Source organism: Diorhabda carinulata, chromosome 2 (genome assembly GCF_026250575.1).
Source record: "Diorhabda carinulata isolate Delta chromosome 2, icDioCari1.1, whole genome shotgun sequence".
In the NCBI taxonomy this organism is placed as follows: domain Eukaryota; kingdom Metazoa; phylum Arthropoda; class Insecta; order Coleoptera; family Chrysomelidae; genus Diorhabda; species Diorhabda carinulata.
In genome coordinates this window covers 22838357-22864770 of record NC_079461.1, presented here as the reverse complement: position 1 = coordinate 22864770, position 26414 = coordinate 22838357, and the positions used below count along the sequence as shown (strand labels likewise).

The 26414-nt window shown below is 30.2% G+C and overlaps 1 protein-coding gene across 5 annotated transcripts in view; it reads right to left on the bottom strand.

The window, feature by feature from the left end:
* Positions 1-418: 418 nt before the first annotated feature.
* LOC130890798 (rho guanine nucleotide exchange factor 12) overlaps positions 419-26414 on the bottom strand; it is a 234869-nt gene continuing 208873 nt past the window's right edge. For all 5 annotated transcript variants that reach the window (XM_057795119.1, XM_057795122.1, XM_057795120.1 and 2 more), the window contains 5 exons: positions 16823-17097; positions 10406-10534; positions 7002-7375; positions 6757-6921; positions 419-5609 (listed from right to left, as the gene is read on the bottom strand). In XM_057795119.1, the coding sequence (XP_057651102.1) occupies positions 5571-5609; positions 6757-6921; positions 7002-7375; positions 10406-10534; positions 16823-17097 (982 nt within the window). In that variant the 3' untranslated portion in view covers positions 419-5570. The remainder of the gene's footprint in view (positions 5610-6756; positions 6922-7001; positions 7376-10405; positions 10535-16822; positions 17098-26414) is intronic.

Sequence of the window (26414 nt, the reverse complement as noted above, 5' to 3'; positions counted from 1 at the left end):
TTAATAACTTTATTTTTTCTGTTTTGCATTCCTCAATATGTATCTCAATGCTCAAAACGCCCCGTAATCTATTCCACTTGGATTTACGATTATAACGGTCTGCATTAAGTGGAACGAGAAAGATCGTGGTCGTGATTGTCGTGAATGCTTAGTGGAAGGCACTCTATGTGATGTGATTAATGCGTAATATAGAATAATTCTTGAATTGATGTTTTAACGCCGTGTTATAACATTAGGACTAGAAATTATATTTAGGCCATTTGAACTAAATCTTGGAAATACAAACATGTCATTAATAACTCACAAATAATGTACATTATTCTAAAATAATTGAATAAAATTTGATTTGATTACTCTCAATTGACAACCAACATGTTTAGCATGTTCAGGTTTATTAGTTTTATAAATAAAAACACGATTGCGGGTTTTGAGAAATTTATTTATAATAGTACTGTTATTTTGAAATATATAAATACATAATAACAAATGTATGCTGTGTCATCCATTATCTATAATTCACTGTTGAAAAAAAAATAAAAAAAGTAAGTAAAATAATGTACATCTATGTATATTAAATGCGAAGTGACTTTCGGGTACATTTCATCTAACAAAAATGCACAATGGCAAAGCGTTATACAAAAGCGGTATATGAACAACAAGGGGTGCTTATCAAAGGCACTTACATTTTTCAAAAAAGGTAACCAATATGGTTGGTTCTCTTCAACTAACTTTTCACATAAGGAGCTTGTTGCAATAATGCAAAATTAAAAATCTGAGAAGACATTTCATTTGAATATTTTTCAAAATATAATGGGTTTTATAAGAAGACAAAAATGAATTGCTATGGATTTTTACAAAGGTAAAATGAATGTATTACAAGTAGGTACGGGCACTAATAGATTATAGCATTTTAATAAGCACTTTAAATAATTGTACAAACCAGTTTATTCAATAAAAAGTATTCAAACTTTCCAAATAATCATTCACCGAAGATTCCACCAGATGTTCTCTAATAGGAATTATTAATATCAAAGAATCTGCTAAAAATGCATCAGTGGGTTTCCCAGCATATGTGATAAAGAGATACAGTTTGATATTAGGCATGCCAAAATTTTAGGGCAGCGTGCGGCATACTATTTTTCTTCACCCTCTATCAGAAATTCACAAAATCCGTTGTTCTGAAGATAAATAGAAACGATCTAGATAATAAAGTTCTCCTGATATTTATAATCAATAACGTCCCAATATTTGTTTTTTACATTGGTCCCATTATAATCCAGTTCATAAGACATTTTACAAGAAATTAAAAAATCAGTCCAAAGAGCCTCTCAAAGCTTGGTTACCTCGTTTACTTATTGATTGAAAACATCCCACAAAGTGTCATTAAAGGTTTTCTATATATATATATATATATATATATATATTCAATTTTAAATGCATGTCTATGATGGTTATTCTAACAAATTTAATAGGACGGTGTTCATAACTTGCGACTGTTTTTGTTTCAGCTAACTGAAAATAAAGTAAAAAAGTAAATATGACTTTTTTAAAAAACTAAAATTGTATAAAATAACATTAATGAATAATATACATTAATTTTTTGTTTGATCTGTGAAAAAATTATAGTTTTGCTATTGTTGAATCAAACGAGCAAGGATTAAAATATCATATGGTGTGGATGATAATTCAATCTTTCCTATACTCGCACATTGTTTGTATTTCAAATCTTAACTTAAAGTTCTAGTAACAACACGTCTTGAAAATAAATTGCATTTGAAACAACATTAAATTTAGTCATATTAAGGTGGAAAATTCTTACTATTATTCCTGTAGTGCAACTTAAAATAGACGTGAATCCCTCATTTAAAATAAAATGAATTTCCAGGAAATCCTAGATTATTCCAAAGAACAAGCAAGATAATGATCATAGACACATTTTAAATTGATAGATAGATAATTTCAAAAATCTTGTTTCAAACAAGTCTTCATAGGTTGAAACTCACATCATTATAAAATGACTCAAGTTCAGTTAACAATAACACTAGTACTGTTATTTACTTTTAGACCAAGTTAACGAAAACGTAATGGTGTAATACCCACATATCTTAGAGTACACCAATTGAATAAAAAACACAAATTTTCTAACAAATAAATAGAATACTATTATCAGGTAAATGGGGGAATTGTTATAAATAATATTTCTATACAAAGAATACCACGACTACATCCACATATTACTACATAAACATTTCTAAAAACAATAAAAAACAGCATAAAATATACTTATAATATATTTCACTTTAAAAATAAGTAATAATATATAAAGTACTCACATTTCTTATGGAGAAAATACTTTTTATGAATAGTTTATACATACTAATACTTCATATATCAGATTACATAGCTTATATAAAAGGTGATCATGTACATTAATTTTTAAAGCTAATAGTAATTTTAAATATAACAGCAATTTTTCTGAGACTTGATAATAATTTTCATAAAAAATACCTTTAATGCATAGAAACATCTAATGAAAATGTTTAAAATTATTTCTTTGATTAATTAAAAATTACTTACACCTCAAAATTATTATGTATTCATATGGTATGGGATAGATGGTGACAATTAATTATTCTAATGTCGAAATTATAGAAAAAATATGTTCATACGGAAGAACCATTATTTCTTGAAAAACTAAAATTCTAAGAATTAATGTATGAACAATTTTGGATCACCTAACACATACATTTTTTTGTTTCTGTTAATTGTGAAATTCTTTGTATAACAACTAGTACTTCCACAAAGTAACCCCCTTACTCAATATATTGTAAATTGCATTGTAGAAACATTTTGAGGTGAAATATTGAAAGGTCTACATTTGACGACATTAAAAAAACTGAAATTCACAGTCATATCAAAGAAAACAGAGGTACTGCCAGTAATTTATTTTCTACAAATTAGGACAGTTTAAAAAATAAAATTATAATTAAAATATATTATTTAATCCACCATGACGTCATACTATAGGCAACCAGCATTACTACCTGCAATGTTAGGGCCTACATATTCACAAATCTGAAATACCTAGAATCTTATAATAAAAACTCGTGTATATTAATTTTTTTCTAGATTGGTAATCATTTCTCATTCTTAATCATTATTCAATGAATGATAAGCTTTTCACTCTATAAATATTGATCACAAAATACCAAACAACCAATCTACTTATGCTCATATAAAATATAAGAAACTATACGTCACGTTGTTTGTTCTGGTCGTTATGAAGATGATTTTTGATTTTCCACTATTTTGTCACATGTGATTGTTTTCAATTCTAGAATTATTGTGTCAAGAAAAATGGTTTAATTTTGAAAGGTGACTCATGACCAACAAGGAGTTCTGCATTTAACTTTATCCCACACAGTCACCAAGGTTATGGCATCTTTAATTATTAATAAATATATTAGTTAGATGTATGTGAGTGAAGATAAAGGAGTTATTGCATATACAAAAAAATATTGTTGGCATCTTTTTGATTTAAAAACTGACAGGAAACATTTTTAAACTGACGCCAGTAAATTAAAGATATTTTTTTTATTGTTTTTGAGTTGAGAATATATGAATCCATTTTACAATATTCACAAAATAGGAAGTTATTTAAATTCCTGAAAAATGTTTTATTATGATTTTTATAAGTTCACTTTATTTATTAGTACAAGTTATGCCCAAAGTGGAAAAAGACGTTTATCCACGGATGATAATATAAATCTGCACCTGCCTACAGTAGGACATAATTGTTTCCAGGGAATGAAAATTCAAAATCTAGCTTGGGCTATAAGAATTTCAGTTAGTTATCTCAAAGAACACTTGTGGGATGAAGAGTCATAGGGTCCAAGGTAATCCTCACTTCATACATCCTAACAGTGTTTATTGGGAAAAAGGTCAGGACTTTGCGGGTTGAACTAAAGTTACAATTTCCACTTTTTGGAGGTAATTTTGCCCTACTCTAACCCCGTGAGGGGTCAATTATTATGCATTAATAAAAATTATTCTCCTACATGGGGTACCACATGTAGTTCTAAAACGTCTTTTATATATGTAGTCTTATATCAATCTCAATCTAAAGTTATATTAACAGAGTTAGGCGAATCAATATGCAATTAGAAATATGATTTCAAGTATGACTAGATGTGACACATTATTTTTTCTAAAATCGAAAATAAGTATTTTGTATTTTTAATTTTCATACACCCAGTAATTTCATAAATCTCAGAAATGTATTCAAAGTACTCCAGAATAATGATTCTAGCCTGTTGGGGTCAGACTCGCAATAAATAAAATAATAATTCAATCAATTTTTAGGATTACGTGTTAATTCTGCAGCATAGACCAATTTTTGATAATTTGTATTAAATTTGATACAAGTTTAAGAAGAGAAATTTTTTTTCTTTTTCAGATAATTGAAGAATAGCTTCTATGTTTGAAAACCTCATCAACGCTCCACATAGGTTTGACCTAAGATGTTGTTCATCTACATCCAATTGGGTTCCACAATTTTGGTTCATTTAATATTCCTTATGTTTCTTAATTTACATAGATTCAAAAATATGTTTGTGCCCCCTATCATATATATTACTACTTTAAACTAAGTTGCATCTTACGGAAGATGTACTGACACCTCTGTAGCAGCTAGAACTTATGAGTTAGAAAAAAAGGAGCAACATTGTAAAATAATATATATATTTGCTATAATTCATTCTGAATAAAAACTTCAATAATTGCACAATAATAACCTATAACTAACATATAACAAAAATTTCGGAAATTAATTGAGCATGTTGTGTTAATTTGGGGTGCTCATTTTTTGGTAATGTCACAGTTGAAGTGTAAAAGCCATATAGGTCTTATGTCCAAGTGAATATTATTTTTACAGAGAAACTTCTCAAGTTACTTTACTCCATTTACCTACAAATTCACTGAATAAGATATTATCGTTTTCAATGCTTTGTAAGAAAATAATAATAAATATAAGATTTGTAATTTTTAAGATGGATGTTAATGTCAATTTATGAATTTACTTACAAACATTTCGCTTCAAAATATGATGAAATGAATTATCTAGTAAGAGGGTTAACTAATGGAAAAATACTAAAAATGTAACAAAATTATATAAACTTATTCTATATTATGTACACATAAATACAATTGTCGTACTTAGCGTCCTCTAGCGATTTATAATAATGAACAACTAGGTAAGCATTATTGCACAGACTTTAAATATAACCACAGGTTCTTGTATTTAAAGTCGCTGAACAGCCAGGAAAACTTACATGTGTGTAAAGATCACAGTATTGTTTCCTTCATTCATTAAAAAAATAGTGTATATATAATACCATGATATCAATTTTTTCATTACAATTATATATATATATATATATATATATATATATATATATATATATATATATATATATTAATGTACACTTTCAGATTATCTATGCAAAAGGACAAATTTTTTTAGTACAATAAAAATATAACGAGCGCCAGAAATGTATAAGCTGCTGGTCTCTTCACTGTTCTGATTCCTCGAAATCGCTTTTTGTTACTATCTGAAAAAAAGAAAAAAATAAATATATTATTGTGGAATGACCTAGAGATATAACTTTATTCTAATATCTGATACACTATACTCTGACTAGGGAGGGAGGAGGCATCAGCAGTCATCGCACAGTCGTTCACTAAAGAAAACCTAATCCAGCAACCCTGGGTCTACAGGGAACATGTCAAAAAAGTCACCTGTAAAAATACCAATTTCTGACCAGCGACCTTGTACCAATTCGAGCATGCCTCGAACACGAAAAAAACGTCAAGAAATTATCATAGTCTCCTGCTACTTCGATGGGAACAATCCTGTAACGCCACTAGAACTGTAAAGACTAGTAGAGTACTACCAGAAAAAGAAGCTACCAAATGCAAAACATTGTTTGGGGGAGCAAAAACACCAACAACAGAGGTGAGCAACTCTTTGAATATATTTTAACTAATAACATACACAATGTAGGGAACACACAACATTTGTAACAAGAGTAGGGGAAGAAGTTTTAGACATAATATTGAGTACATCGAACCTAAAAGAACAGATAAAAAACTGAAGGGTATCGAATGAGCCGTCTCTCTAATCATAGAACAATCATATTCAGACTAGAGACAGAAATCAGTAGGAATCTAAGAAAAACCGATTTGGAAACATATAAAACCAATCTACACTATATCCAGACCAGTAAGGCTAGACACCATATGAGTCTAGAGCAAGATCTTAGAGATTCTCATAAAAAAATGTTATAAAGAAGTGCAATTATTTTCATTTTAAAACACCCAAAGTCAAGATAAATGTAATCTAAACTGATTTTCTAGGCCGATTCCAGTTAAAAATACTTTGTATTATTGCTCCTTAAGCTTTTACCAATTTTAATTAATGTTCACACTGTAATTAAGCTCGATAAATTGTTATTTTTATTTTCCTCCTGTATCTTAACCTTTGGCTACATGATCGAATTTTAGCAAAATGACAAAGGAAAGGAGGAGGGAGGAAAGTTATGAACCTTGGTGTTTATAAATAAATAATTGAACTTTGGAGTATTACAAAACACAATACAAGTTATTAAACGACTCTTCCTTTCAAGTGACAGTTGAAGTGAAAAAATACCATTATATTTACTCAGGGCATTATCAATAGAAATACAAAAAATTATTTACCTGTAAACTGTCATTGGGGCCGCTCTGTTCTGAGGCACAATCAATATTGTCATCGTCAACAATTAAAGGATTATGAAGGTTGTGTTCTTCATGTAAACGTTCTCGAACTCTGTGTAACTCTTTTCTTAGCCTATCTCTCTCTTCTTCTATTTGTTTTACTTCGCTCTGGAATATATGATTTATTAGATATACCTTAATTGGTATGCTTCATCTAGAAAAAAAAATCATTAAATTTAATAACTTACCAAAAGGGTCGTAAGCTGTGAATTTAGAGAGCTGGCTATTTCTCTAACTAGATTAGTAGGTATAGTAGGTATATTCGAATGTTCATCACTGCCTTCTTGTTGACTTGCACAAGTTGGGTGTTTTCCTCCTTTAACAGCCATGGCATCTAATTCGGAGATATTCAAAGATTCGTTCACAGCCTTCTGTAGTTGATTGACTTGGAATATAGAGGCTAATACCCTTTCAGATGGATCTCTTCCAATAGAAGGATCGATTGAAGCCATATCTGCGATATGTTCGAAATGTTCACGAGGTATACTCAACATGTCTGCTACTAGGCCTTCTTTGTCCTCTAATGCTTGTTTGACCATAGCGTCCTTTCGACGAATTTGCTCTAAAAAATAAATTGAATACTTCCAATTTACTGTAATGATTATAATGGAAAAATTCATAAATTTATGATTTAGATTGTAATAGGTACTTGTGTATTAGTGAACAAATTATCAATTCATTTGGGCATCAAAAAATGGTTAGAAAATTTATTCTTATGTATGATTTTAATACCGTTTATATCGAACTGAAAAGCATTACATTCAAAATACCTGCATTAATGTGTCGGTAGTACAAATTTCCACTGCATACATAATAAGTCAGAAAGAAAAAGAAAAAATTATTGTTCAAGTTATAAGGTAAGAACAGAAAGACTGGAGTTGGTAGAAAGACATGTTGTGGACAAACACAACCATAAGCTGAAGCAGTGAATGTAGTAGTATTCAACATGTTTTTATTTTATAAACTAAGCAACATGCAAATATAATGAATAGTATAATTTGAAGAAAGTCTGAATTACGAGCCAGGTAATAATGATGCCCACCCATGAAACCTGGATCATGGTTCATTTGGCAGGTAACAGGTAACAAAGGTGTACCAAATCTTATCACAAATTTATTAATTTATCAAGCTCAATTTGTTTTGTAAATATAGTTTTCTTATATTATGAAAGCTGAATTCTATATATATATATATATATATATATATATATATATATATATATATATATATATATTATTCAGAAAATTATTAACTGTTTCCTCAGTAGCCAGACAGTTTTGAGGGTTCTATCATCCTGCCAGACGCATAAAAGTGTCCAATAGTCCACCAGCAACTGGTGCAATAATTGACGGTTTTTTCTTGTTACACACAATAATAAATATTTCTAAAGAATTTGGAGGTTTTTCTAAAAAAAAGTTGCAAGTGGCAGTATTTTAAACCATTGAAAAATCATTATGAACATTCTCAACGGTTTGTATCTGCAGAATCCGAGTACACCATAGCTGGACCTGAACAAGGTCGTCCTAGTGATTTCTCCAAAGAATTGCGAAATTATAATTTTAAAGAAGCTTTGTTGATTTTTCATTACACATTGAGCTACTGATGAATTGGTGCCATTCTTAGGTAACAAAATAATACATATTAATTTCAGAAAATGTCCTTCCTTCACTGTTAATGGGGCCAACAAAGCTATGTGGAGAATCGTTGAAGAATTGTCTTGTCCGGGGCATGAAGAAGCTGATACTAAGATAGTATACCATGTGTATAAAATCGACTATGAAGCGATCCGAACTATTGATACCGAAATACACGCAAAGTTAAGAGAATCTGTTTGTAAAAGTTTACCTAGATTACAAGCGATCACAGGATGTGATTACAATTTTGCATTTTTCACGAAAAGAGAAATAAACAGTTTAAATTATTAAAAAAATATGTAGAATTCCAGGAAGCTTTCATTAACTTTTATGGAAGCAAAATTATCGGAGACAGTTGTGTGTTATTAATACAATATTGGCACTTTAATTGATGTTGATGCTTCTAGGTTACAAATATGTATTGATTCATATACAGTCTCAGATGTAAACGAAGCTCTTATTAAATAAAAGCGAAATTTCGATGCTAGTAACTTACCCACTCGAGATACTACAATCATTTTTGAAAGCAAATTACATATGTACTATATGCAACAATGCCCACGTGAAAACTCCAACAATATATGAACCAGTAACGATGGTTGGATTCTGGATAATGAGCAATACCATTTTAAATATTATGAAGGGGAACAACTACCGAATGCGTATCTACAAACGTTACCAGGTATGTAATAATTATTTTCTATTATTTCACATAAATTTGTGACTGTTTAAAATTGAATCAAGTGGGGTCTATTTTACTATTGTAGAAGTTGTAGAAACAGACAGAGAAGAAGGATTGGAATTGCAGTGACGACGAATGTGGAGATTTTGATGGGAATGAAAATTATTGAATACTTGGTTGAAAAGTTATTTTCCTGTCTAGTTTTTTTGTTTTAAAAAATTTACCTTTCGTATAATAAACAATCAAATTTTAATAACTTTGAAATTTCAATTGAATTAACTATAATAAACTTAAGTTAAAAATAAGAAATAATGTGAACTAACTGATTAAGCTTTGGACATTATTGATATTTTCTTATAAAATGTTTACTGATTATGCATTGGAATATTCATTATTAAGACTGTGATAATTCTTTTCAATTAAATTTCTTGATAAATTATAAAAAAAAATCATTAAACGAGTCGGGATAAGAGATCGTATATGTTAAGTAAAAGATCGCAATGCAATTGCTGCATATGATCCCCACTCTCGCAACTATTGGACACTTTTAATGCGTCTGGCAGGATGATAGAACCCACAAAACTGTCTGGCTACTGAGGAAACAGTTTAATAATATAAGTTAAGTATAATTACAAAATATTATAGTTTAGTAAGATGAAATTTTCTACAACTTTGTTACCTATAATCTGTCAAACTAATTACGATCCAGGTTTCATGGTTGTAGGTATTAACAACAAAATCTTGACAGCAAGTGATAATATGGATAAAATAAAAAAACAATCCGAGATTAAACTATAGTGTTCAATACACATAAAATATCAAGAAACCTGAGCAAAAGAACTATTCATTCTAAGTAGGAAGTAACCGTAAGGAATAAATAAAATGTGATTTTACAACGAAGACATTACCTGTGGACAGCTACTACCGAGTTGTGTTAGCATTAGCAAAAATGAATAATTACTATTTTCAAACTCAATATGAGTTGTAAATCTTTGAAATTTTCTGGCAGTTATATATTACTTACAAGTTTAGCATTGTAGCAAGCAGCGAAGATTATCTACCTTTTTTATGAGTTAGATATTTTTCCAGGATTCTATGTGTAATCGAGGAAGCAAAGCTATTTTTCCCCAATTAGTTCTTACTAAGAGGACGGTACATCATGAACATCTTCCCATAAAAGCGGTTATAAATTAAAATTAAAACCTACCTGTAGGGTTTTCGTTTTGTACATTGTTAGTGAGAGATAAGCAATATCGTGCATAGTGAATGTGCATACCTAACGGTGTGAGCATGGATTCGGCGATGTGAACCGGGGGTACTGCTACGTTGACTTGCGACGGTTGTATTAACGGCCATTCTTCTGCACTAACCTTTGTCGTTTGTATACCACCACCAGCAACCATTTCTAAAACCATTTACCATGTTACCAAAATAAATAGAGAGCAACACAACTCTGAATATTTCAATAATTTATATCAAATATAAGAAAAAATAAACGTTAATATCAAAACTATATTCATGAGTTTTTTTTTATTATTAAACTACTACTGAGTCATTAATTATTTGACGGCTTCGTGCAAGTAATCTAATGCTCTCATAATTTTTCAGTCTCTGGAATAATTCACGCTTGCGAATTTCGAACAAAATTCAAAAATCTGTCTGGTTTTATAAATAATAATTTATAATTATTTGCCTCGACAGTATTTTACCAGTCAACCTGAAGATGATTGTGTGTTGATTGATATGAGTGTACGCGTATCAACGTTTTCTATTGCAACTTCTATTTCACATAATATTGAAATGTTAATGTTTGAATATATTTAAAATATGCCGACGAAGGTACTTAAGGTGTCGAAGTAAAACGTAAATAAAAAGGTCACCAGACTTTACTGTTTTGGATTTTTTTATCAGGATTTGTAAAAAACACTGTTTATATCCGTCTCCTTCCAACAACATTAGTTAAACTGAAGAATTCATCGAATCCATTACTTAAGATATGCTAGCTAAGATGTGGAATACATATGAGTATCAGATAGATGTGCAGTGCATCTAAAGGAGACTATATTGAGCATCCGTAATCGGAATTTAAGAAACTTTATCAGTTACTCTTCAATATAAAAGTAACCTCATGTACATTAGTTCTGAAAACATAAACCTGTATAATGATCCTTTTTCAAACACCCATAGAATAAAAACAAAAGCACATACGGTTAAGCCTACTACAAGATTTTGATGATTTTAAAATTTGGAAATAAAATGAACCGACAATCGTTATTTGATAAATATCAACCACCACAAACTAAAAAGATATGGAAACACGACTTCAATGAATATGCATTATATCCAATTTCAGATATTTATGTGAATGTGTATGTGAAGGAATATTTAATTAGACATTACCATTTAGTAAACTTTTTTGTTATACTCCTAGTATGAATACAAAAAAGTTGTAAAAAAGGTTACCACAAACTTAACAATTCACGTTCGCACTAAACTTTTTCATTAAAAGGAATTCTAAGAAAACCTATTTTCATAACCCATGTACGAGAGATAGGCAAGTTGGGTGTAATGATTTCATCAACTAACTGATTTGATTCTGGAAAATCCAGAACACAATATAGCATACCTTTAAATTTACAAAAATAAAATTGTTTGTTTTTTCATGGAATACCACGCTCCGATATCCTACAGCAATCATATATCGAGATGTTATTTTTAAAATGATTTTGAGAACAGAGATAGAACAACTAAGCGTAACAAATGTATTCGGAGAAACATTTATAAACTGTCACGGTGATTATAGACCGAGCAAGGGCTAGTGATTTTATTGGAAAACAAATTGCTACCACAACGTTAACGATATTTCCAATGTGAATTGAATTATACGTAAATTATGTCTTGAAGTTATACCCTGAAAGCTGTTACGACGATAAAACTTAAACTAACTAAGAAAAAACGATTGCGTATTTTATTCTTGAAGAACTAGAAGAAGGTATTAGGTGCCAAGAATTTGTCATGTATTACTATTACTAGTATTACGATAGTTAATGGTTCTACTATTAAAATTTATTTTCTGTGGTCTGTTCTATTCCGGGTTACTCTAAGTTTTTTTGTACTACATAGGTTGACTAGTACTAAAACGGTCCTATATTTCTTAGGATGATGTATTTTATTTTCTGGTACAAAAATTTTGGACAATGTTTGAACCATTTTATTTTTTTACACTCATAAATGAAATAAGTCAATTAACTATAATTTTGATGATAAAGTCGTTGACGTCGATGGTAAATACGTCGGAATCGATTAAAAACAGAAGTGTTATTAATTCCTGACGTTTTATATGTTACTAATTCTTACAGTTGCTTTAAAGCGGTATCCTGTGAAGAGAAACAGTAACATTTTGAATTCAACTGGCTTCTTCTGGAGTCATAATCCATATAAAAGACTTTTCGAAAACTATGACAGATATAAATGCGATCAGCTCATGGGATGTTTCGTTTGTTTTTATTTTTTATCTTAAAACTTATTATACTGAAGCTTATTGATATAGAAATGTATTATAAAATACGTGTGCGTTGTTAAATAATAACTGCTTAATAATTATTACCAAAACACTCAAAATCTAATACAAAATAAAGTTATAAATTAACGCACGTAACTAGAGTAATAAAACTAAGGTCTTTGTAGGTTGAGTTTCCAATTCTAATCCACCGACAAATGGAACGCGACGTTCGAAAACTCTGACCAGAATTTCTTTATGGTTTAGGATCCTCAATTAGCCAATAGGTGATCTGCCTGAACCCAGTTCATAGTTTTTGAAAACTATAGACTGGCACTTATTATCCACGCTATAATATCCAGCCACAACAATCTCCATAATCTGAAAAACATCATTCACAGCTCGATATCATTCAGGTTTGATTGGGTCGAAGTTCAAACATGACGATTACCACGAATGTGCAGACGACTTGAAGTTATCCAATTTCTTCTCTTGAAGAAACCGCTTATATGAGTTACTACTCAAGTTTTGAGATATCGTAACACTGATATGAATATGTGAAATCAGACATTGCCATCATAAAATTTGACATTTTTAATGGTGAACGTGAACGTGTTGTCATACGAGTGCTTTTGAGTTGTTTACAGATATGTTGAAACATTTGTCTTGGTCAAAAAATGAAATTAAATCGCGAACATGTTCGTGCGATGATTTTCGACGATTATTAAACCAACAGCAGTTTGCCGATCAACTATCTTCTTCTTTTGGTGATAAATCTTCAGTGGTTTTGTAAATCGTATTACAATTAGGTTATTTAGAACAATTTTAATCAAAAATGATCTTTGTTGGATACTATTTGCTGTTTGTATCATTTCAAGACACTAATTTTGAAATATTGCCTGTTCTATTAATTAACGCTTTAACCTTATGATAGACAGATTGTTTAACGAATGAGTTAAATATATTTTCTTCGGTATTGTTTCACCGCTCATTAGTAAATTGCCAAAGTGTTTGAAATACTTTGGCAACTGTCTATTTTCTATTATTTTTGTTAAACTTGGATGAAACAAAAAATATTCTCGCAATATTTAAAAGAGGAAACTAAATTATACAAATGAATCCATTATTAAACTCTAAAAATATCGAATGATAGAATAAGGATTGACATAGCAAAGGTCGATAGATTTCATTGAAATAATTTAGGCACGTTTAAATAATGCAATTGGTCTATCCCGACAACTAAAAATTATTTGTGAGTAGATTTTGTAAAAACTCACCTATAAATATTCGGTATTTCACAAATTGAATCACAGATAATCTAATATTTATTTTGATTCTGTTATATTTTGTACTTCACAAACTTGAACAAAAAATGCAGTTAGATGTATTTAATGTACTGAAAAGCAATAAATAACTCGTTAACTATCTTTCAAGTGTCATTAACTTATTGAATACGAGCAGTTCATGGTTATATTTTTCAAGAATTCTAATAATAACAAAATCAAACTATTTCAGAAAAGTTCTTGTTGCGAACTTTTATTTGAATGAAAATGATGCAATATAACAATGACAGTAAATAGCTAAATTTTATTAGTGGTTTAGGGAAGTGTCTGTATACACGCCAGTATATCGTAAATCACGAATTATCTCAATAACTACAAAGTGTTTATGTTTGAATCGAGCAAAACTCAGTAACTGAAAACTTAAAATTCTGTAGAAAAATTAAGAAATGTAACATAATTGGGAAGGTGATACGGGAAAAGGCAATAAGTAATCAGTTATCGAAATGTCCGACTTTATTCTACCACTTATATGGTTTTTATAGGAATTTTCACTTAAGCTGAGAACAAGTATGGAACGGTTGTAAAAGATGAACATATTTACTTAATAATTTCTTTTTATGTAATGATAATCAATTATTATCCCAGTTTTACATTTTAAGGTTATGTTTTTGTCGTTACTGTGTTGTTCGTTCACTTCGTAGTTTCAATTCGTTTTTCTTCGATACAGAGTCTTTCCATTTTAGCTATTTTTTCTTAACCTCAAGAAGAGTTACGGTTAGTTACTTAATAAAACAACTCCCTATTTGAAAAAATATTTTGAAAGAATACTGTTGAGTATTAATTAAAAATGCTGTTCCTTAATGACAACCAGAAAAGTCAGCAAAGCCTATATAGAATACGAGGTTAGTAACCATCGATATAACATTAAGTTAAATCTACTGATAGGCGAATGAAGATAATTGTAAAGGAAGTAGTCAATAGTACTAAAGGAGTTGATATAATTATTGGAAAATATCAGTAAATTAGGAATCTGTGGGAGAAATCATTTTCAGTTAGAAAAGTTAGAAATTAATATATTTTCATTAACTCATCAGTCTTTTCATTGCAATAATCCTTAAAGTTACTATAAATAAGAAATATGTTACACACCAAGACCCGCTTCAGATGGGAATCCATGGTACTGAAGGATAGTTTCATTAATTCATTAATTATATATATTATAATAATTAATTATGGCTGAATCGAGATTAATTACTGGTCAGAAATAAATGCGCCCCTTTCCGGGAAACATCGCGAAAAAACACGTCGAAATCAAAGAAACAGATATGTCGGTCTCCATAGTTTGAACTCCATCCCATAAATTTTTCTTCATAGGGCCCGAGTAGAATGGGTGAATTGCTCAAAACCCAACTCAATCAGAATCCAATTCCTAGGAATATGTTATGATATTTCTTTTAAGAATAAACATTTTGCCACCTACATTTCTTTTTGAGCTTTAGTTGTGTATGAAGAGATTTCTCAAAATTTGAATGACTATATTTGGTTGTGTAGCCACATCATATTATTTCGGACACCAACTGGCAATTAGTCGTAGTACATTACGTATGTACATTACGATTCGAAAATAATTGATTTGTATCAAATCGTCTCATAATCGGATTATCGATGATTTCCGTAAATGAATAAAAGAGAACCTAGAGAGAAATCTGATTACTTTATCGTAAGTTATCATCATATAATCACATAAATTAACGTTTTCTAAGTATGACTAGGCAAATACTTAAATCTTAAAATATTTTAGAGCTCTGTGAGAATTAAATTCGTAAAAATTGCATTCTGTAGTATACTAATACCAGGCTTAATATTATGTATTCAACTCATAGATTCTAAATTACAAAATTTCATGAATTCAAAAAATTATAAAAAATTTTGATTCGATAATTTTAAGAAAATACAAATCTTTCATGCTCTTTATACAATTATAATAAGAAATTGATTTCCAGTTTCATAGGTAATCTGAAGACATATTTAAGACATAAAAAGTGGTTTTTATAGAAAATCTAATGCAGAAAGGGTAAATAACGAATAAAAGAAAATTTTGAAAAATAGTGACAATCAATAATGAACTAACTGTATGTATGAAGAATACAATTTTCACCTCTATATATTTGAAAGTAACTATTTTCCAAACCAAATGTAGAGTTTTCTGGAAGTAAAAAACATACGAAGTGTGATTAAAAAAATGATGAATGCATTGTGATATCTGTTATACCATATCCAAATATATGTCAACCAATGATAAATTTTAACCGATTCCATTTTAGCAGTTTGTCCATAGTATCACAGATCTTCACTCCCCAAAAAATGCCAAAGTAGCTCGCAACACAACAGTTTTTCTATGATGATAATATGGTATGACTGAATATTGTTTTTAGACTCCCCTCGCACTATAGAGGCCAGTAAATCATAATCAAATATAACGGTTAGTTATTGTTTTCTTCAATTGGGAGAGCACAGTGTGATCCAACAGAAAAAACTATAAACTTCAAATTTTAAAGAGGGACTGGAACCATTTCGAAAAGAGTCTTCACTAACTTCTTCCAGTCATTGATTCAACCTTGGAATAAGTGCATTGCTAACCAAGGTTAGTATTTTGAAGAAGATTAACTCAAAATTTATTTTGTTTTTAATAAGACCATATTTCTTTGATGACATTACTTATACTTCTACATTTGATCGGTTTTAAAATTGAAAATAGAGGTCTGGTAATAAACAGCTCATTAATTTTATTTTAATAATAGTGAGTACAAGCTGTCAAGATGCCATATAAGATCGAAATCGGTATATAGTGTAAGCGAAAAGATGTATAGTTTACTTTGTGATATTACTTCGAACGTAAAATTCCACATACCTGGTGTCGTACAAGACGCTCTAGTTTCGTCTTCTTTACTCTCTCCTTGACCACTTTCAGATTCTTTTTCTTGACATTCTTCACTAGGTTCGTCGACAGCAGTATCCGTTGGTGATTCTGCACCTCCAACTGTCTCGGCACGTTCGGAAACGTCTTCCGTCGGCGGCAGATCTTGTACACTTTCTGTTTCGGAATCTGAAGCAGGTTCTTGACGGTCAAGGGATTTACCTTGACGCTTGTACGATTCTGTAGCGTCAGTAAAATGTTTGAACCATCTAAAAATAATACACTTTTACTACAGCATCTTTAATCAGTTATTTGAGTAGTAGTGATAAAACCACAAAATCCGTTGATAGATACATAATGGGAACATTTTGATATATTTATTTCAAATATAGTTATTTCAAATGTGAGATTACTTTGAGAAATTGAGATTTTTAGAAAATGAAATGTATAATATCGTTAAAAACTAATTTAAAGTTGTTACAAAAGTTAAATATTTCAGTTTATTGCCGCATTACTTTAAAACCTAATGTGGTAAAGAATGGGTATCAATATTTTACCAACAAACAGGATTTCATAATGTTTTAACTTCTGCAATATCAGAAAATATATGACGTTTTAGATAAGGTTGGGGTAAATATCAAAACTCTTTACTCGAAAAGTTGCTTTGAGAACCCGAATCAAGTAATACCTTACACTTACGACGCCTGCCAGCAGCAGTTTTACTAAATTAGGACCCTCATATTATTAGTAGTAATACTACTATAGTATAGTGCATAATTTGTGCTTCTTTATTTCATAATATCGGTTCTTTGGATTCATTTGCAGAAATTTTTCGCATACTGAAATTTTGTTCTCTTGGTTAGAAATAGAACATGATTTGATAACTTTAAAATGATTTTTATTTTTTGAAAATGTTGAAGGCTTAATAGATTCTTGATTATTCTGTTTTTTATAATTAAATTAATTGTTTGTAATAAGATGCAACGTTTATTAATAAAATTAGTTAGATCAGACTTAGTAGGAACCGTTAATAGTTTGGCATACGTTTCCCATTCACGTCTTGTTGAGCTATCAAGTTTGGAAGAAATTAAAAATTACAATAGTACATCCCAATGCTGAATAGGTTCACCTAGAGAATCCAAAGCCCTGATGTGTTTGTTAACATTATCTAACAGTTGCCTTATATTAGTATATGACTATTTTCTTAATCGAGAAATTTCATGCAACGCCCTGACATTTGTGTGTATAATCAATTTTCTATTGTGACAGCTATCCTGAAGTCTGGAGACACCATCTTTTCCTTTGGAGTGCTGCAGGATTCGACCTAGAATATTTTGATTAGTACAAAGGTTCCAGTCATTAATAATGGTTTATTGGATCCTTCCATTTATATTGCATGTGTAGGTGACAAATATATTCACGTTTGAAACATGTCCAAAATTGTTGATACTTATTTTGGGTGTCGTCTTGGAGTCGTGATAATCTATTTGATGGAGTTGAATGTGTGAGGGTTTCTAAATCGTGGGGATTAGTGTATTGGTAATAAAAGCGGGCTTGAAATCAAAATTTCCTTAACCTGTACTAAAAAAGAATAAAATTCTTCATATATAAATTGTTTATTGTACAGTATGCGTTGTAAATTATGTATAGTGCTTTGACAGCTGCTTCCCAAATGGCACCGAAATTTGGTGTGTCACCGTATGTTATCATTGATTAATTGATTGTTGATATAATCTTGATTGTTATATAAAAAGACGCCCAATTCTTTTAATCGGTTGCTGGTACCAATAGAGGTAGTGCCGTTGTCTGAAAAAAATGTCAGATGGTATTCCACGTCTGCAAGTGATTCTTCCCAAGATAAGAAACATTCAGTTGGTAAATTGCAAACATAGCATTTTAATATATTGCATCCTCATCCTAGCTTATCTTTTAATGGAAATGGACCTGCGTAGTCAATTCCAGTAAGTTAAAAAGGTAATGCTGGCTTTATTCTATGATCAGGTAAATTGAACATTGGGTATGTTGCAAATGTTGGGTTAAATTTAAAACAAGTTATGCATTGTTTGTATACTTTCCTTGTAAAGTTGCATCCACCGATAGGCCAATAAAACTGCCTGATGGATGCTAAAAATAATTGAGGACCTGGGTGTAATAATATGTGATGTTTATGTATAAATAGTAGTTTTGGGAAAATATTTTTTGAAGAGAGCAATATCGGATTTTTTGTATGAATGGAGAGTGATATAAATCTTAATCTACCACCTACACGTAATATATTATTTTCATCAAGAAATGGTACAAAATTATTAAACTTATGTTTTGATAGAATTTTAGAATGGCTACTTCTTCAGAAAAACATTCTGATTGTGCTCTTCTAATTAATGAAATTTGCTGACGATAAAATGGATGAAACATTAATACATCTAGTTTGCAATTCATTTATACATAAAAGTCTGATAAAATCTTTGATAAAAATTTGATGCAATAGAAAATGAATTTTGATTTTCGATAGCTAATTGATTGATACATCTGATTGCTAGTTAAAGCTCTGATGATGTTGGTATGTTGAAAAGTCTTCATTTCGGTTGTCTCTCAAAATTACTAATTGTAGTTGTAGTCTGAACCTGACTAGTATATCAAAGATGTTATTTTGAATTTTAGGGCCTACTAACTCTAAGTCATTGAGAGACCATCCTGAACTAGTTCTACATATTACATCAAAAACTACTCTAAGTTTTGTTGTAATACTTGTTTCTTTGAAAGCGCTATCATGTGGAAAGTGGTAATTTGGGCTGTTAATTTATTTTGATAATTTTGACATGTGACCTTAATGTATATATTCATGAATGAAATTCTTGTAAAGATTATGAAATTCTGGATTTGATCCAAATTTTTTCTAACCTTGAATCTATTAATACCTATTTCTTCAAAATAACCCAATATTTAAGGTGGCTTTTTAAATGGAAGTTTAACAATAAATTGGCCGTTAGGGTGACGTGAAGTGGTTTCTTTGAATAGAAGAAAAAGGTCATCTTCAGGCATTGAAATAGACATCTCATTAAGCTCCCAGAATTTTTGTAATTACTAATTAAGATATTTTTATTCAATTTCAAATTAACCCGGAAATGATTCTGCAGAACTTTGTGTTCTGTGTTCCAATAAAAGGTTCCACAAGAGAGTAACCCCAATAATCATGTCGATTTGATTAGGCAAATTAAATTCGGGATTGGTTAGATTAAGGTTGTCTGGAATATTTATTGAGGAAATATCAACTTTTTCTGTTGGTGTGCTTGATGATATTATAGTTTGAGCATCTAGACATAGAAGAATAGATGAATTGTAATTATTTTGTTGATTATATATTGAATTTGTTTATAATAGAACATTTGAAGAATCTTGATAGATAGAATTGTTAGTCACTGAATAACAGTTTGACTAGTTTAAAATTGCATTGATTAACTTGTTTTATGGTTTTCATTATATTAAAATTATGTAATAATGTATTGTGTTTTGGTCTGCATTCCTTACAGTAACCTAAATTGCACGTTTCTTTTTAATGTCCTATTTCCAGACAGTTTAAATACAACTGAAGTTGTCCCATCTTTCATTGATGCTTAATTTTAAAAAGTCATTACCTATATAAATATAATGTTACCTTTGCAAAAGTTACATGCTAATTTATTAATTGATAAATGTATTTGACTGCCACCCTGTATTTTTGGCGATTTTTGAACTTGAATATTTGATTGATTATGATTAGTGTGTACTTTAGCTTCAGAATGAAGCTCTTCCAAAGATTCCAATACATCTTATCTTTCTTTGAAAAATTCTAGAAAATTGTCTAGCGTATGTAATTCAGAAGAAGTAAAAGATTCTTTCCATTTATTTTGAGTCATTTTATCAAGTTTATTGTAAATGTTAAAATAATAGGCATACCCTAAAGGGCTTCTTTGAAAAGCTCCATTCCTTAAGTGCTGTAATATGTTTTGAAATGTCATCTGCTAAATTTCTGAGTTGCATGAATGTGGTTTTAATAATAGGATTAATATTGAAAAGTGCTTTCGATGAATATAGATTGGGAATTGTTTTTTATCGAGATCACAAAGTTTTTGCCAAGCTCTCTGATAGTCTTGAGATTCATCACATCCAGAGATGACTCGTTTTGCATAACCTTTTAGAGCACCATTTTAAAAATTATATTTTTGAGTACCATTTAGAGAAGTATTTGAATCAATTGTTCACATAAAATTCAAAATTGTAACCATTGAACTTTACTTTATTTTTTTAATTACAATTTACTATGTTACCATATTCCAGGACCTGTTCTTTTTGAAATAATAAATTACTATAGTATTTGTTTTCAAAAGGCTCCTGTTCATCGAACTGTCGGTCTAGTTCTTCTATTATCTCTCGTATATTTTTAATTCATGAATTGATTAATATTATTGTCATAACGTAATTGAATATCTTTTAAATAAGGTAAGATGGCACCGTCCTTGATTGAATTGATATACTTTTCAAAATTAGTTAAAAGTTTTTTAATAAATCCCCCATTTCTAATAAGTTGTTTAATATCTACATTAACCATTATAATACAAAGTAATTATTAATTGTATCTAATTTGATTTGTGTGTGAAAATAATCAGTGCCGGATTAAGCCGGGGGCTTGGGGGGCTATAGCCCCGGGCCCCAGGTCCAAGAGGGCCCCATCATTTGGAAATCATTCTGTATTTTTTGATGTGTTGATACCACAAATCTAAGGTATTGATATTATTTTGTGAATTTTTCCGGGTTTCCGAATTCCTTAAGGGGGCCCCGCATTACTTCAGCCCCTGGCCTTATAAATCTTAATCCGGCCCTGAAAATATTACTTGAATGGCTGATAGTTTTTTGGTACAAATCGAAAAGAATTCAAAAAAATAGGATCCAGCAATAACGACCTTAATGACAATGGTGAATAGAGATACAAATAGGATCGGACTGATCTTGTATTATTCTAGCTTGGCACATCCGACCAAATTGATATTGACTGGGAGATTGGAATAGGTTCAAACTTGTGGATTCTTTCTATATAATTTATAGTTTATATTTGATTTGTTTGAAAATTGGTGTAATACGAGACTTACTCACACATCCGACTCACGACGGACCAGAAAATGTTTTTAATTATGTTATTGTTACTTATTAATTGCAAGTATGAATAAGTGAAACTATACTTTCGTTGGAATATGATTTTTAATTTATCATGTTTTACAATATTCTGACACACGTGTCAACTCTTAAGGCCCGTTTACACGAGTTTAGTGAGCAAGTATTTAGTTAAGTGTTTAGTTAGTTAGTTTAAGCTCGTGTAAACGGGCCTTTATAGTTTGTACAGTGTGTGTCTTGCACGATAGTTACATTTATACAAATTGATCACAGCGTTGCCGTGGTTTTACAAAATTAGAAAAAATAAAGAAGAAAATAAATTAAACGCACGAAAAATAAAATTTTTATAAATGGTTCACATACATAAAAAAAGTTATCAATAATAAAAAATACCTAAATAATTTGAATGAAATTTATTATTCTATTTTATAAATTTTAATGCAACTTTCGAATAATTTCATATTGGCTGCTACATATTTTTGAGACGTTTTTACATTTAAGGAAAAATTCATTTATTAAAACATATTTCTATCAAATCATATTTTGATAAAGACTGAAAGTAGTGTAAACGTCAATATTATATGCTTTTAAACCAAACTTTGAATTGATAGAGACCTAAAATCGAAATAATTTATCCAGAAAACTATATTGTATATATATTGTAGTATTGCCTCTTGCTTTTATTTCGATCAAGTTTACTAAAAAGAAGTTCAATAATAAGACCTTTATATACACCTAAATGTGAGTAAAGACCATAAACTTTTTGACAATGTTAAAGTTTATTTTCTAATTTTATTAATATTAACAAAAAGCTTAAAACAAGATTATTTTAGAATAAGATTGATAATCGACAAAAAAATACTGTTGCCAAATGATAACTTCCAAGGTTTTCAAAAATTTCCCTTTTATATATTATTATTTCTCCTTTCAATATATTACAAGTTTCATTATTGATTTTTCAGCAGAATAATATTTTTTAACATGCATTCTATAGTTCATGAGTTAAGAGAATGCCAAACAATTTCCGTGCATAAATCAAAAGTTTACGATTCTCGGAAAATTCTACTTCACAATTTAAATTCAATAATTAAGATAAAACAAACTTCGGGATCAATAACAAAATTTTTCAAGGATTATTAGAGTGTAAATCGAATAAATAATCAAAAGTTTATTTCCGTTAGCATTCCCATTATAACTCATACAGATTTTTCAGAAAGGTGTTGGAAAAAAATTTTTTTAGTCTTACACGTGTACACTGAAACCGTCCATAAAATAATTACATTACATTTGTTTATTACCTTTAATCCAACATACTTTTCAATTCCTGAGAAATAAAATTGAATTTAGGAAAAAATGCGGGTAATCATACTTATTCAAGAAATTATTGTTCGGCATCGTAGTCTTTCTATATTTAGAAGATACACAACAGATACAACTTCAATATTAGACAAATAGCTGAAAAAGCGATAAGAGAAGATAGCGAGATATACCTTTGTTTTCTAGATCTTGAAAACGCATTCGACATAGGAAAATTCTGGAATACAGTGGAATTGGAGAAAAACTAATGGATAAAGTAAGAGATATAAACAAACAATACATGATGTTACGAGCTCTCAAATATGTTCGAAACAAAAAAAACCAGTGAGGTAAGGATGTTACCAAATTCATTATTATTTAACATAGTATTAAACGAAGGAATGAGAAGAAAAAGACAAATAAAACAGTATAAACTCAATTACTGGAGAATGGTAGAAATTAAAATTTCGATATGAGATACTATATGTAGATGACATAGTAATAATGGCAGAAGATGAGAGAACTTTAAACTCAAACTTAAAAATATACAGTGACAGTCTATAGATAACAAAAAATATGAAAATAAACGAACACAAGACTAGAACAAGAGAATTGTAGCAACTGGAAGATTATTCGAGGTAGTTACGACACAGTTTCTAGTCATAAAGAAATACCAAAATAAATAGAAAAAATATATTATATAGGTAATCAATTATATATTTATTTCATAGCTATGCCGCCACCTTTGAACGAATCAATTAAAAGTTACAATTAATTGGCCTAACAGGCATGGGGGGGTTGAAGCCAGTGTTTTGTACTTTAGAAAAAAGGATTCTAATACGGCAGCTTTGGTTAAGATGTTTAATAAATACATGTGGTGCGACATTCACAGATTAGTTTTATTTTAACAAAATAGCTCGGATCCTGGTATCATACATGGTGTCAGGTGTAAAAAGTTGGAGTAAATTTCGTACATTCATACTTAGACATTAGTAAGAAGGACTCTGCTGCGATGTAAGTAGAAGCCAAGCTGATAACTGGCAAAAATTTGAACAAAAATTCCAAAATTTTCTGACTGCTACAAGTTTAAGCAATGAAAATGATGAAAAAAAGGTTGCAATTCTATTGAACTTAGTTGGTGATGATGGTCTTGATTTATTTAACCCTTTTCATCCGTTACCGGAGACCCAGAAAACTCTTGATAATGTCTTGAAAAAATTTAGAGATCACTGTGAACCAAAGAGAAATGTTATATATGATTATTATTTAACAGTATAACGCAACAAGAGGGACAAAGTTTCAATAGTTTTCTGACAGAATTAAGAACAGCAGGAGAAACGACTGGTTATAGTAATTTATTAGAAGAATTCATAAGAGATAGGATAGTGATGGGCATCTGCAACCAAAGCACTAGAGAAGAATTGTTAAGAAAATTTGATCTAAAGTTGACACAAGCAATAAACATCTGTAGTACAAGAGAAGTTAGTCAAAAACAGCTGAAGGCTTTGCAGAATGAAGCTAGTGTGAGTTCTATAAAATCTAAGCATTTTGTGAAAGAAAAAAAAGAAGGGAAATGTGAATTCTGTGGCTATGTACATCAAGAGAAAAATTCATGTCCTGCTTGGAATAAAACATGTGCAAAATGTCAGGGACGCAATCATTTTGCGAATGTGTGTAAAAAAGAGTATAATATTAACCATTCTGAGAAGAAATGGGAAAGTTTCAGTGATAGTGAATAAGAAAATAGTGATTGTGAGAGCAGTTTAAATGAGTTATATGTTCAGTCTATAAGAAAAGTTGGTTCTGTTAGTAGTGTAAAGAAACCATTGTCATGGTTGAAGAAAATTATTGTAGAAGGTCATAAAGTAACATTTAAGCTAGATACAGGATGCGAAGTAAGCATTTTGACTTTAAATATTGTTAAAAAACTGGGGTTTCTTGATAAAATGCAAAAATCTAAAGTCAAACTAGCTCCGTATGGCAGTCGTGATTACGTATTCGCTCCAATAGGAGAAATCACTTGAAAATGTCAAGTTAATGACAATGTTAGAAACATATTCTTTGCAGTTTGTGATAATAATGAATTGCCACTACTGAGTTGTGCTGATTGCATGATTTAAACTTAGTAAAAAGAGTAGACTCAATTGTTGAAGATTCTGGTCAATTTATATCACTTGATCATGTGGTTAAAAGATACCCGGTAGTTTTTAAGGGTCTTGATTCTTTTCCTTGAAAACATCACATTACTTTAAAAGAAGGAGAAGTTCCAGCAGTTCAACCACTTGACGGATTCCAATTGCACTGCATGATAGTTTAAAACTTAAGCTTGATGATCTTGAAAACAAGGTATTATAAGGAAAATTGATAGGCCAACTGAATGTTTGAACCCTCTGGTGATAGTTGAAAAGAAAAATAAGGATTTGCGCTTGTGTCTTGAACCAAAATATTTGAATTTAGCAATAAAACGAGAAAGATTTTTGATTCCTTCAGCCGAGGAAATAGCAGTTAAACTTAATAATAAAGAATATTTCACAGTTTTAGGTATGAAAGACGGATACTTCCAAATTCGAATTGATGAACAAAGGCAAGAATATTGTGCCTTTGGAACACCCTTTGGAATGTATGCATTTTGTCGTCTACCTTTTGGAATTTGCTCAGCCTCTGAAGTCTTTCAAATATAAAACTATGAAATATTTGGTGACATTGAAGGTGCAGGTCGGTGAAATTTACTCAAAAGAAGGTGTCAAACTGAACAAAAATTATGTGAAACCGATTCTAGAGATGCCAAAACCCAAAGATAAAACTGAACTATTAAGAATATTAGGCATGGCTAAGTATTTAGGAAAGTTCTTGCCCAACATGTCGATAATAACAGATTCACTTAAGAATTAGAAACAATTTAACCACTTTATTTACTTTACCTAGCAATTAAACTGCCTCTCCTTTTTTCGTAAACAATAGAAGCAACATTTAAGGTCAAACTCCCTCTTCTTTCAACACGTTTTCCTCCATTACCTTCGAATTTCTCCACAGTCGGTGGTTTTTGCGAACATCGAAACGAAGCTGATCCCGATCGCGGACGGATAAACGACATTTTTATTGTTCACACTTATGCTGTTAAGTTACTATTTTAAATATAAAA